Source organism: Oncorhynchus mykiss, chromosome 12, assembly GCF_057628025.1.
Source record: "Oncorhynchus mykiss isolate SJ-2025 chromosome 12, ASM5762802v1, whole genome shotgun sequence".
In the NCBI taxonomy this organism is placed as follows: domain Eukaryota; kingdom Metazoa; phylum Chordata; class Actinopteri; order Salmoniformes; family Salmonidae; genus Oncorhynchus; species Oncorhynchus mykiss.
The window spans coordinates 77752005-77766128 of record NC_143033.1 but is presented as its reverse complement, the minus strand read 5'-3'; the positions used below and the strand labels follow the sequence as shown (position 1 = coordinate 77766128).

The 14124-nt window shown below is 44.6% G+C and overlaps 1 protein-coding gene across 3 annotated transcripts in view; it reads left to right on the top strand.

Annotated features, from left to right (window-relative positions):
- Positions 1-14124, top strand: part of LOC110538970 (collagen, type V, alpha 3a) — a 79811-nt gene that overhangs the window by 37992 nt on the left and 27695 nt on the right. For all 3 annotated transcript variants that reach the window (XM_036938396.2, XM_036938398.2, XM_036938397.2), the window contains 16 exons: positions 725-778; positions 953-1006; positions 3894-3938; positions 8347-8400; positions 8527-8571; positions 8847-8900; positions 9250-9294; positions 10274-10327; positions 10779-10823; positions 11199-11252; positions 12055-12099; positions 12351-12404; positions 12786-12893; positions 13185-13238; positions 13574-13627; positions 13845-13889. In XM_036938396.2, the coding sequence (XP_036794291.2) occupies positions 725-778; positions 953-1006; positions 3894-3938; positions 8347-8400; positions 8527-8571; positions 8847-8900; positions 9250-9294; positions 10274-10327; positions 10779-10823; positions 11199-11252; positions 12055-12099; positions 12351-12404; positions 12786-12893; positions 13185-13238; positions 13574-13627; positions 13845-13889 (864 nt within the window). The remainder of the gene's footprint in view (positions 1-724; positions 779-952; positions 1007-3893; positions 3939-8346; positions 8401-8526; positions 8572-8846; positions 8901-9249; positions 9295-10273; positions 10328-10778; positions 10824-11198; positions 11253-12054; positions 12100-12350; positions 12405-12785; positions 12894-13184; positions 13239-13573; positions 13628-13844; positions 13890-14124) is intronic.

Sequence of the window (14124 nt, the reverse complement as noted above, 5' to 3'; positions counted from 1 at the left end):
TATGTGTTCTATCGAGGTAGCAACAGGATTGTAAACTAATTCATGTTTCCACGGGAATTGTCGAATGAAGTCTTCATTTTCACTTGCTAAATAACCATAGAGCTATCAGAGGTTTTAATACGGAGTTTATTAGTCATATTAACCACGCCAGCGATTCAATAGTTTACAGCTGCAGGAAGAGCTTGGCAAATAAATGACGCTCCCCTGGACAGCAGTGTCTTTATCGGTCAGAACAGTGTTCCAGAACGGAACAGCTAACACTCTGGGCTCGCAGTCCCAGCCAGAGACACTACACACACACACACACACACACACACACACACACACACACACACACACACACACACACACACACACACACACACACACACACACACAGACACACACAGACACACACACACAGAGTATTAGCTGTTCTGTCCTGTTCTGTGCTAAAACACTGTTCTGACAAATGAAGACACTGCTGTTCACACACACACACACACACACACACACACACACACACACACACACACACACACACACACACACACACACACACACACACACACACACACACACACACACACACACACGCACGCTCACACGCTGTTCCTAGTCAGAGCTAATAACACACTGCCAGATGGGAGAGTCCATAGGGAAGGTATCTCAATCCATTGTGTGTGTGTGTGTCTGTGTTGTAACTATGTTTCGATCTCATGCTCTTGGGTCTATTTATCCTCAGGGGGACAGAGGCTTCGACGGACTGCCAGGTCTCCCAGGAAACAAGGGCCACAGAGTGAGTGAGGACTAGCAACCCAAGTCTCTACTGTCTGTCTTTCTCTCCTCCTGAGACTGTGTGCGTGTTTTGACATTTATGTGTGGGAAGCATTTGTGACTGCTGATGTGTTTAATGGCATTGAACATCAAGTCTACATATGCCTTACACAGTATATCATGTATGTTCTCCTAGGGGGAGAGAGGGAAGCCTGGACCACATGGGCCTGATGGAGAGTCAGGAGAAAAGGTGAGGACAAAAACAACCATAAATGTACTATAGGGTCCTGCGGAGTAACCATACCCAGCATCCCCTTCAGCAAAGTAACCATACCCAGCATCCCCTTCAGCAAAGTAACCATACCCAGCATCCCCTTCAGCAAAGTAACCATACTCAACATCCCCTTCAGCAAAGTAACCATACTCAACATCCCCTTCAGCAAAGTAACCATACCCAACATCCCCTTCAGCAAAGTAACCATACCCAGCATCCCCTTCAGCAAAGTAACCATACCCAGCATCCCCTTCAGCAAAGTAACCATACTCAACATCCCCTTCAGCAAAGTAACCATACCCAACATCCCCTTCAGCAAAGTAACCATACCCAACATCCCCTTCAGCAAAGTAACCATACCCAACATCCCCTTCAGCAAAGTAACCATACCCAGTATCCCCTTCAGCAAAGTAACCATACCCAGTATCCCCTTCAGCAAAGTAACCATACCCAACATCCCCTTCAGCAAAGTAACCATACCCAGTATCCCCTTCAGCAAAGTCACCATACCCAACATCCCCTTCAGCAAAGTAACCATACCCAACATCCCCTTCAGCAAAGTAACCATACCCAACATCCCCTTCAGCAAAGTAACCATACACAACAACCCCTTCAGCAAAGTCACCATACCGAACATCCCCTTCAGCAAAGTAACCATACCCAACATCCCCTTCAGCAAAGTAACCATACCCAACATCCCCTTCAGCAAAGTAACCATACACAACAACCCCTTCAGCAAAGTCACCATACCCAACATCCCCTTCAGCAAAGTAACCATACCCAACATCCCCTTCAGCAAAGTAACCATACCCAGTATCCCCTTCAGCAAAGTCACCATACCCAACATCCCCTTCAGCAAAGTAACCATACCCAACATCCCCTTCAGCAAAGTAACCATACCCAACATCCCCTTCAGCAAAGTAACCATACACAACAACCCCTTCAGCAAAGTCACCATACCCAACATCCCCTTCAGCAAAGTAACCATACCCAACATCCCCTTCAGCAAAGTAACCATACCCAACATCCCCTTCAGCAAAGTAACCATACCCAACAACCCCTTCAGCAAAGTAACCATACCCAACATCCCCTTCAGCAAAGTAACCATACCCAACATCCCCTTCAGCAAAGTAACCATACCCAACATCCCCTTCAGCAAGTAACCATACCCAACATCCCCTTCAGCAAAGTAACCATACCCAGTATCCCCTTCAGCAAAGTAACCATACCCAACATCCCCTTCAGCAAAGTAACCATACCCAACATCCCCTTCAGCAAAGTAACCATACCCAACATCCCCTTCAGCAAAGTAACCATACCCAACATCCCCTTCAGCAAAGTAACCATATCCAACATACCCTTCAGCAAAGTAACCATATCCAGCATCCCCTTCAGCAAAGTAACCATACCCAACAACCCCTTCAGCAAAGTAACCATACCCAACATCCCCTTCAGCAAAGTAACCATACCCAACATCCTCTTCAGCAAAGTAACCATACCCAACATCCCCTTCAGCAAAGTAACCATACCCAGCACTTGTAACAGTGTAACTTTAGTCTGTCCCTGAACCAGGGACCCTCTGCACACATCAACAACTGACACCCACGAAGCATCGCGCTACCCATCGCTCCACAAGAGCCGCGGCCCTTGCAGAGCAAGGGGAACAACTACTTCTAGGTCTCAGAGCGAGAGACGTCACCGACTGAAACACTATTAGCGCGCACCACCGCTAACTAGCTAGCCATTTCACATCGGCCACGCTCACCCCCCTTTTGACCTCCTCCTTTTCCGCAGCAATCAAATCAAATAAAATGTATTTATATAGCCCTTCGTACATCAGCTGATATCTCAAAGTGCTGTACAGAAACCCAGCCTAAAACCCCAAACAGCAAGCAATGCAGGTGTAGAAGCACAGTGGCTAGGAAAAACTCTCTAGAAAGGCCAAAACCTAGGAAGAAACCTAGAGAGGAACCAGGCTATGAGGGGTGGCCAGTCCTCTTCTGGCTGTGCCGGGTAGAGATTATAACAGAACATGGCCAAGATGTTCAAATGTTCATAAATGACCAGCGTGGTCAAATAAAAATAATCACAGGCAGAACAGTTGAAACTGGAGCAGCAGCACGTCCAGGTGGACTGGGGACAGCAAGGAGTCATCATGTCAGGTAGTCCTGAGGTATGGTCCTAGGGCTCAGGTCCTCCGAGAGAGAGAAAGAAAGAGAGAAGGAGAGAATTAGAGAGAGCATACTTAAATTCACAAAGGACACCGGATAGGTATAATAAACTGACCCTAGCCGCCCGACACAAACTACTGCTGCATAAACACTGGAGGCTGAGACAGGAGGGGTCAGGAGACACTGTGGCCCCACATCAATGTAACTGACACCCACGATGGATCGTTACCCATCTCTCCACAAAAGCCGCGGCCCTTGCAGAGCAAGGGGAACCACTACTTCAAGGTCTCAAAGCGAGTGACGTCACCGATTGAAACGCTATTAGCGCGCACCACCGCTAACTAGCTAGCCATTTCACATCGGTTACACACTCACCATTGAGATGAAAATGAAAAACTTTGAATTTTTTAGACATCTCTGTCGTTCTGGCTTTTGTTCACAAGCAATGCAAATATCAATGATTAAAATCCAGTGAAGATTATAAATTAGTTTCAGACAAATTTTCGGCTATTGATGATGAATTGTGTTCAGGGCAAGGCATGTTAGTTATGTGAAAGGGGAGATAGAGGACGGGTGTGATGTATTACGTAGACATATCTGTCAGTCAACATATTTCTTTAATAGGACAGAGAGGCACATGAAGAGAGGACAGTATTCTCTCTCTGTTGACTCTTTCTCATGTCATTTTTTAGGGTTTAGATGGACCCGTAGGGCCGAGTGGACAGCCCGGTGAACCTGTGAGTAACCACGTCACACACACACACACACACACACACACACACACACACACACACACACACGTTCCTCCTCCCCACAGGCGGCTCAATGACCGCAGTATGCCCAGGCTGATTCACACTCCATCTTTATCCCAGCAGGTGAGGAGAAGGTCCAGTGGGGCTCTGCCTCTCTAAATGGATCACCCAGCAACAAAATAAATAGAGGACTGCATTAGACATGTTAGGAGGGCTATGTTAAGGCTCACGCTGAATGTGGATCTATGTGGATGTGGATCATGCTGTTGAGGCCGTCTGAGTCAGAATCGTGCGAAAATGTCATTTTCCGTGATTCTACATGTAAAAATCGGTTTGCAATCGGTTCGCAACTACAGTACACCCTGCAGGCAAACGCTATTGGTGTATCCGAGCCCTTAACTACAGAGACTCAGGGAAATAGAGGAGCTGGGGGTTTGGATGAGAGAAGGGAAGTGAGGGGGGAAGGGGGAGAGAGGGAGGGAGATAAATGTGAGAGAGGAATTCAGTGGGTGGTGAATGAGATAAGAGCGAGTTAGAGAGTGAGGGAAAGGGAGCGCGAGATGGTAGAGATGAAATCCTGGCCTGAATGATTATATTTCCATATCAATCACTTCAAGGGAGATCACAGATGTGGCTTTGGAACAGGTGGCTTGGCCGAGGTACAAAGAGCGATGCTGACAAAAACAACACACGCAGAGACACCCCCCAACCCGCTTCATCTCTCTTCACAGACACACACACTCACTCTCACACAAATACACACTTGCCCATATGCGCACAGGCTCATTAACTCGCTCTTCCTCAGACACTCACACACACATACACACACAGACACACACACTCAAACATACTTACAATATTTCTCAAACACACACACACACAAATGCATGATGAGCACACAGAAACACACACCAACACGCACACAGACACACACATATATACTGTATATACAGTATCAGTCAAAAGTTTGGACACAGCTACTCATTCAAGGGTTTTTCTTTATTTTTCAAACGTTTTACATTGTAGAATAATAGTGAAGACATCAAAACTATGAAATAACACATGGAATCATGTAGTAATCAAAAAAATGTTGAACAAAATCAAAATATATTTGATATTTGAGATTCTTTAAAGTAGCCACCCTTTGCCTTGATGACAGCTTTGTACACTCTTGGTATTCTCTCAACCAGCTTTATGAAGTAGTCACCTGGAATGCATTTCAATGTGTGCCTTGTTAAAAGTTAATTGTGCAATTTATTTCCTTCTTAATGCATTTGAGCCAATCAGTTGTGTTGTGACAAGGTAGGGTTGGTATACAGAAGATAGCCCTATTTGTTAAAAGACCAAGTCCATATTCAGGCAAGAACAGCTTAAATAAGCAAAGAGAAATGACAGTCCATCATTACTTTAAGACATGAAGGTCAGTCAATCCTGAACATTTCAACAACATTGAAAGTTTCTTCAAGTGTAGTCACAAAAACCATCAAGCGCTATGATGAAACTGGCTCTCATGAGGACCGACACAGGAAAGGAAGAGCCAAAGTTACCTCTGCTGCAGAGGATAAGTTCATTAGAGTTTACTGCACCTCAGAAATTGCAGCCCAAATAAATGCTTCACAAAGTTCAAGTAACAAACACATCTCAACATCAACTGTTCAGAGGAGACCTCCATGGTTGAATTGCTGCAAATAAACCACTACTAAAGGACACCAATAATAAGAAGAGACTTGCTTGGGCCAAGAAACATGAGCAATGAACAAGACCAGTGAAAATCTTCCTTTGGTCTGATGAGTCCAAATTTGAGATTTTTGGTTGCAACCTCTGTGTATTTGTGAGATGCAGAGTAGGTGAACAGATTCTCTCCGCATGTATGGTTCCCACCGTGAAGCATGGAGGAGGAGGTGTGGTGGTGTGGGAGTGCTTTGCTGGTGACACTGTTTGTGATTTATTTAGAATTCAAGGCACACAACCAACATGGCTACCACAGCATTCTGCAGTGACACTACATCCCATCTGGTTTGCGCTTAGTGGGACTATCATTTGTTTTTCAACAGGACAATGACCCAACACACCTTCAGGCTGTGTCATCTGCCTAAAGGACTACCGACCCGTAGCACTCACGTCTGTAGGCATGAAATGCTTTGAAAGGCTGGTCATGGCTCACATCAACACCATTATCCCAGAAACCCTAGACCCACTCCAATTTGCATACTGCACCAACAGATCCACAGATGATGCAGTCTCTATTGCACTCCACACTGCCCTTTCACACCTGGACAAAAGGAACACCTACGTGAGAATGCTATTCATTGACTACAGTTCTGCGTTCAACACCATAGTGCCCTCAATGTTCATCGCTAAGCTAAGGACCCTGGGAGTAAACACCTCCCTCTGCAAATGGATCCTGGACTTCCTGACGGGCCGCCCCCAGGTGGTAAGTGTATGTAACAACACATCCGCCGCGCTGATCCTCAACACGCTGATCCTCAAACCTCAACATGCTCAGTCCCCTCCTGTGCCCCCTGTTCATTCATGACTGCACGTCCAGTCACGACTCCAACACCATCATTAAGTTTGCTGATGACACAACAGTGGTAGGCCTGATCATTGTCGATGAGACAACCTATAGGGAGGAGGTCAGAGACCTGACCATGTGGTGCAAGGACAACAACCTCTCCCTCAAAGTAATCAAGACCAAGGAGATTATTGTGGACTCAGGAAAAGGAGGATCGAGCATGCCCCCATTCTCATCAATGGGGCTGTAGTGGAGCAGGTTGAGAGCTTCAAGTTCCTTCGCGTCCAATTTCCCAACAAACTAACATGGGCCAAGCACACCAAGACAGTCGTGAAGAGGGCATGACAAAACCTATTCCCTCTCAGGAGACTGAAAAGATTTGGCATGGGTCCTCAGATCCTCAAAATGTTTTACAAGCTGCACCATCGAGAGCATCCTGACGGGTTGCATCACTGCCTGGTATGGCAACTTCTCGGCCTCTGACCGCAAGACACTACAGAGGGTAATGCGTACGGCCTAGTACATCACTGGGGCCAAGCTTCCCGCCTTCCAGGACTTCTATACCAGGCGATATCAGAGGAAGGCCCTATGAATTGTCGAAGACTCCAGCCACCCTAGTCATAGACTGTTCTCTCTGCTACCGCACGACAAGCGGTACCGGAGCGCCAAGTCTAGGTCCAAGAGGCTTCTAAACAGCTTCTACCCCCAAGCCATAAGACTCCTGAACAGCTAATCAAATGGCTACCCCCCCCCCCCCCTATTCTATGCTGCTGCTACTCTCTGTTATTATTCTATGCTGCTGCTACTCTCTGTTATTATCTATGCACTTTAATAACTCTGCCTATTACCTCAGTTACCTCGACACCGGTGCCCCCCGCACATTGACTCTGTACCGGTACCCCCTGTATATAGCCCCGCTATTGTTATTTACTGCTGCTCTTTAATTACTTGTTATTCTTATCTCTTACTTAAACATTTTTATTTTTTTTCTTAAAACTGCATTTTTGGTAATTAAGGGCTTGAAAGTAAGCATTTCACTGTAAGGTCGACAGTACACCTGTTGTATTTGGCGCATGTGACAAATACAATTTTATTTTATTTGATAAAGGCTATTTGACGAAGAAGGAGATTGATGGAGTGCTTCATCAGATGACCTGGCCTCCACAATTTATTTATTTATTGGATTTTATTTAACCTCTATTTAACTAGGCAAGTCAGTTAATTGAGAACAAATTCTTATTTACAATGATGGATGACCAAAAGGCAAAATTCCTGCTGTGGGGATGGGGGCTGGGATTAAAAATAAATAAATAATATATAAATATAGGACAAAACACATATCACGACATGAGAGACAACACAACACTGACAACAACATGGTAGCAACACAACATGGTAGCAGTCACCTGACCTCAACCTAATTGAGATGGTTTGGGTGAAGTGAAGGAAAAGTGAGTGAAGGAAAAGCAGCCAAGAAGTGCTTAGAATATTTGGGAACTCCTTCAAGACGGTTGGAAAAGCATTCCAGGTGAAGCTGGTTGAGAGAATACCAAGAGTGTGTAAAGCTGTCATCAAGGCAAAGGGTGGCTACTTTGAAGAATCTCAAATATCAAACTTATTTTTATTTGTTTAACACTTTTTTGGTTACTACATGATTCCATCTGTGCTATTTCATAGTGTTGATGTCTTCACTATTATTCTACAATGTAGAATATAGTAAAAACAATGAAAACCCCTTGAATGTGTAGGTGTGTCCAAGCTTTTGACTGGTACTGTATACTGTACCTGTATTTGTCATAATTTGAGGATGTATATAAATATACATTAGCTTATATGAACCTGATACAGTATTGATCAGTGTGCTGTGTTTGACTCTAGGGTGCCAGAGGACTTGTCGGACCCAGAGGGTCACCTGGGCCACCTGGGCAGCCAGTAAGTCAACATCCAACCTTCAACTTAATGCTGTTCAATGGGCAATTTACCAACCTTCAAACCAGTCTGATATTAATAGATAACATTGAATACAGTTAAATCTGATTAGCTGTCTTTCTCTTTCAGGGTATTACGGGTGTGGATGGAGTTCAAGGGTCAAAGGGCAACCTGGTCAGTATTTTAAACTTAACTTTGGACTCAAAATGATAACAGTTGATCCATGATGACTATAATGGGCGAATAAAAGCTTTCTAAAGATGGTGTTTAGAAACACAATCAGACCTGTGGAATGTGAGTGACTTTCATTCATTAAAGTAAACACAGCTAAAAAAGCATTGACCACAGTGGAGTAGCAGTCCCATGACCCTGTTTAGGATTCCTAGCATGTGGGGCTCTGACCATGTGAAGAGAAAGTGTGTGTGACGCTTCTTGTTGTTTTGTCTCAGGGGCCACCTGGAGAGACAGGGCCCAGCGGTCAACAAGGAAATCCTGGATTACAGGTAACCCACAACCTCACACAATGTCAACACACAACAACATGTTGTCAAAAACATCATCCATAAAAAAACACAGTCTCAACACTTTCTTTGTCTTTCCCTTATGTCTCTCTCTCTCTCTCTCTCTCTCTCGCTCTCTCTCTGTCTCTCTCTCTCTCGCTCTCTCGCTCTCTCGCTCTCTCTCTCTCTCGCTCTCTCGCTCTCTCGCTCTCTCGCTCTCTCTCTCTCTCTCTCTCTCTCTCTCTCTCTCTCTCTCTCTCTCTCTCTCTCTCTCTCTCTCCCTCACTCTCTCCCTCACACACACATGCACACACACACACATTAATCTGATTAATGCTTTGTTCTGGTCCAGGGCCTTCCTGGTTCTCAGGGTCCCATCGGCCTGCCAGGAGAGAAGGTAGGCACTGTGCATCTCTCTTCCTATCAGATTTAAAGACCTGATATTGTGACCGCTATCAGCTCCGCCCCCAGGGGAGGCTGGCCTTGAACGTTGTGACCCAGTACCAGCCACTCCTGACTCCCATTCAGATTACAGAGGACACATGACAGGAAATGAATATCCAGGAAACACACACTGGAACACACACACAGGCAGGCAGGGACTCAGTGCTGTGCTATCACACACCACAGCCTCCTGACACTATAGCAGGGCTACTCAACTACTATTTCCTATAGCAGGGCTACTCAACTACTATTTCCTATAGCAGGGCTACTCAACTACTATTTCCTAGGTGGTAAAGGTCTGGATGGATATTGTCTTCATCGGCGTGGTAACAAACCTTGTGAGTCGTGACCCACATGACCCCAGACTGTTCACTCTCCTCTTGTTGGCAGAAAGAACATTTAGCAGTTCTTAACTAAATTTCCCTACAATCCTTCTACACATTTTGTCAGAGAAAATTGTTTTAAATCAGTTTTAAGCTCATTTCCTTCAATTTTGTGTCAACAAAATCATCGAGTCAACAAAATCAATGGGGGCACCTATGGGCATATAATCTGTCCATGATAACTACAAGATTTAGATAGCGGGTTAGCCTAACATACCTACCTAGCTAACATGGGCTAGTTGATCAACTGTACATAACTGACATGTTAGAAATAGCTCTCTAATGTCTGTCAGTGAATGACACAACAAGAGGACAACTTCCCATATACTACCACATGTAAAAAATGCACCTTGTGCATTCTACTGTTACAACTCTCAACCACATTAATAAATTGAAAGCCTAAGGTTGAGTATGGCTGCACTAGAGGCTAATCAAAGTCTAAAACACATATACCCTGTATCACATTGTTGTAGTCTGGTTGTTACCCTTCAGATTGATTTGTATATACAGTAAGTTTCACCACTCATGATCTGTCTCTGTCCCCCACAGGGTCCCCAGGGGTACGGTGGGCTGCAGGGACTCTCTGGTATCGATGGCCCTACTGTAAGTACATCCATCTGATTCTTCCTCAGCAGCACCGATAGCGCTGACCTTACCAGGGTGCAATACAGAACAGAAGGCATTAGGAAAGTTCTCCAACGCAGCATTTCAATTAGCTCTGTCGAATGAAGGGCCTGTTTACAAAAGGGCTTAGCTAAACGTCCATCCACATGGCTTTACGTAACAGGAAACAGGGCTTATGTTTCGTGTGTACTGTCGTGTTCTGCAGACACAGCACCCTCCAAGTCCCCCTATACGTTGTGCTGTATCTATGCACTGTCCATCAAGCTCCATTGATTGGTTCTAAAAACAGACTTGGAGATCTGTGGAGAGTTATAATAGTAAGGTACCGCCGGCTGGTACAATGCTGTACTACTTGTTATAAACATATGTGAGCCTTTATGATGTCTCATAATAAGACTTCTAATATGCTATGTCTGTTCAATGTGTGCAGGGCCATCCAGGAAGAGAAGGCCCTCCAGGAGAGAAGGGGCTCAATGTGAGTTACAGTACAGCCCGTTAGACCTGCCTGGCTCATCATACCACTGTGCTGTCATATAAACGGCCATATTATCCAATCACGTTCACTCATCACAATTCTCACCTCACATTCGTTTAATGCATTGCCATCGGACACTCCCTTCCACTCCAATCATGTTTGTCCACGTTAGCTCACTGTCATCATCATCATCATCATCATTGTACGCTCACTCCCGTTGACTCATCCTTTTCAACATTGTATTTTCACAATGTCATCGTCATTGCGCAGTCACATCAATCCAACACAATTAGCCCAACACAATTGCTCACTAGCATCTGTATAATGGGTAGTGCTTTTCAGACAGATGAATCCTGATGTTGTTTTGTCGTACAGGGTTTGCCTGGAACCCAAGGGCCTGTTGGTTATCCAGGGACTCGCGGTGTCAAGGTGAGTCAGATGCTATGTAATGGTCGCGGTTGAAATGTCCTCAAAGGTACAATGGTGAGAGAGATAGCCATTCCCTCAGACATTTCAATCTCTCTACCTGTGATGGACATGTTGTAGAGTGTGTGTGTGAGTGTGTGATTGACAGTTGACAGGTTCAGAGAGAGCAGGTGTATTCTCCGAAGGAGATCTAATGACAGTGGGAATAACGTTTGATGGACAGTAGAAATTACAATGTTGGATAAGAGAGGAAGGTGTTTATGTGTGTGGGGGGTGGGATTGTGGGTATGGGTGTTTTGTGTGTGTGAGCGTGTGGGTGTGGGTGTGTGTGTGTGTACTCGTGTATATGCGTGTGTGTGAATTTAGCGTATGCACATGGAATTCAAATTGTATCTTGCGAGGATAGGTTGGGGTGTTGCATCATGGCTGCTTGCTCATTCAAAGTAATATTCACACCACCAGTATTCCACCTCTAGGTCACTGTTGTTAAGGCGCAAGCTGACCTCGTCTGCAATCGTTAATAGATGGTCAATAACTGGTCAATAGGAGGGCAGTGACAGGTTAAGAGCAAATCAATAGTCATTCATAAGTCATTCTCCATTGTCAAATCACGGTGTTTCTTACAATAGTTGTGGCAGTAAAATACAATAAAAACATGGTTTAGTGACAGCCCAAGCATGCTGTTGATAGTACTTTTATTTACTTCTGAATACGGTACTGTAGTACAGTATCGTCTTGAATGGTGATTATCAGTGATATTGTGGCCTGTTCTGATTCTATTTGTATTTGAATGTCTGTTTCACAGGGAGCTGATGGAGTGAGAGGTCTGAAGGGGAGTAAAGGAGAAAAGGTGAGAAAAGAGTCATTTTCACAGTAATTGTGCTGTAAAACTAGAAGAATAGACGTGATTACTCACAGTCAAAGTACCAGTTGTCTCACTGTCAGATACTGTAAAGGCATCTCGTTTCTACTTCATGGTTTATTATGACATCCCCCATAGAGATCTAATTGATCAGACACCTGCCAGATCTCGGGACTGTGATTCATAAATCATCATGAATCATTTGAAATCACTGTCTTCTTCTCCTCTTCACATTGCAGGGTGAAGATGGCTTCCCCGGGTTCAAAGGTGACATGGGCCTCAAGGGAGACGGGGTGAGAGTGTACCCACGCCAGACTAACACACGCTTCAGATCAGAGCTGTCTCTCATTATGAACAAATAAGGTATTTTATGTAGAATGAGATGAGATCTCAGTTAGTCTGACCTGCTTTTCTGTCTTCTGTCTTCTCTTTCTTTCTATCCCTCTCCCTCTCCCTCTCTCTCTCTCTCTCTCTCGCTCTCTTTCTCTCTCTCTCTCTGTCCCTCTCGCTCTCCCTATCTCTCTCTCTCTCTCTGTCTCTCTCTCTGTTTCTTTTTGTCTCTGTCTCTCTCTCTCTCTCTCTCTCCCTCTCTTGCTCTCTCTCTCTCTCTTTCTCTCTCTCTTTCTCTGTCTCTTTTTCTCTCTCTCTCTATCTGTGTGTGTGTGCGTGTGTAGGGTGATAACGGGGTCACCGGAGGTCATGGAGAGGATGGGCCAGAGGGGCCTAAGGGCCAGTCGGGACCCCTAGGAGAGGTTGGAGGTGCTGGCATCGCTGGAGAGAAGGTACAGGAACATTATTTCACTAGTATCATATACTGTATGTGTCTGGTTATGCAATATGTATGAGTTATTGGGATTATGCAGATGTATGGATATATGCGTGTTCAGTGGGTCGGCTACAGTACATGTAATCACATGAACACCCTGCTAAACCATGTCATACAGTATTTGCATACATTATGCACTTTGTTTTTGGCAATGTTGCCAAGTCAACCATAATGATTCCACTCCTCTTTTTCTGTTAATCTCTCTCTCTCTCTCTGTCTCTCTTTTTCTCTGTCTCTCCTTCCTCAGGGTAAACTGGGTGTCCCAGGGTTGCCAGGATACCCAGGAAGACATGGGCCCAAGGTGAAATCCAATTAAGAGCTTTAAAACTTTGTTTTACGTTAAAACTTAGAAACACAAAGAAGTGTGTATTTCTTTGGCTCAGCTCTTTGCTGTCAAATAAAACATAAAGCATGATAAATGGCTGATTTAAAAATAGGTATTTTATTAATAGTTCATTAGTGACAACAATTCATTAGCGGGTTGATTAATGGCGTATTTAAGGCAGTGTGTTTGACTTATGGATTAGATTTTTGCTTAATTCGATACTGTGGTTAATTATTAGTTGATTAAATGTTGTGGTTGATGCATGATTAATGTAAGGCTGTAGATGGTTAACCTCTGTGTGTGTTCTCCAGGGATCTGTGGGGTTCCCTGGTTCTGCCGGGGTTCTGGGAGATAAAGGAAGACGGGTGAGAACCATAGGACCTGTATTGAACCATACTGAGCTGTATTGAACCATATTGAACTGTATTGAACCATATTGAACTATATTGAACCATATTGAACCGTATTTTACCCTCTACTGTAATTCTCCTCTAACCATCCAAAGATTGGTGAACTGCCTGTACTGTTTCCACTGATAGATAACTGAAGTGATCGTAATAATGCTGGATTTCTCTTCTGCAGGGTCCATCTGGTCAAGCAGGAACTGGGGGTCAGAGAGGTCCTAATGTGAGTTAGATTTCTCCTCTGGTCTTACAGCATCTAAGTCTATTGATCTCTATTGCATTGGGCCTATGGTGAGGTGTGAGTCACGGTTTCTCACCAACTGACATTGCACACCATTCATTTACAATCAGTCGTCATCAACCTTTTCTGAGTCAAGATCACTTTCTTAGTCAAAATGCAAGCCGAGGTCTACCGCTCAGATAACAAAATTAACATGACTTTTAAAAAAAAGCCAATG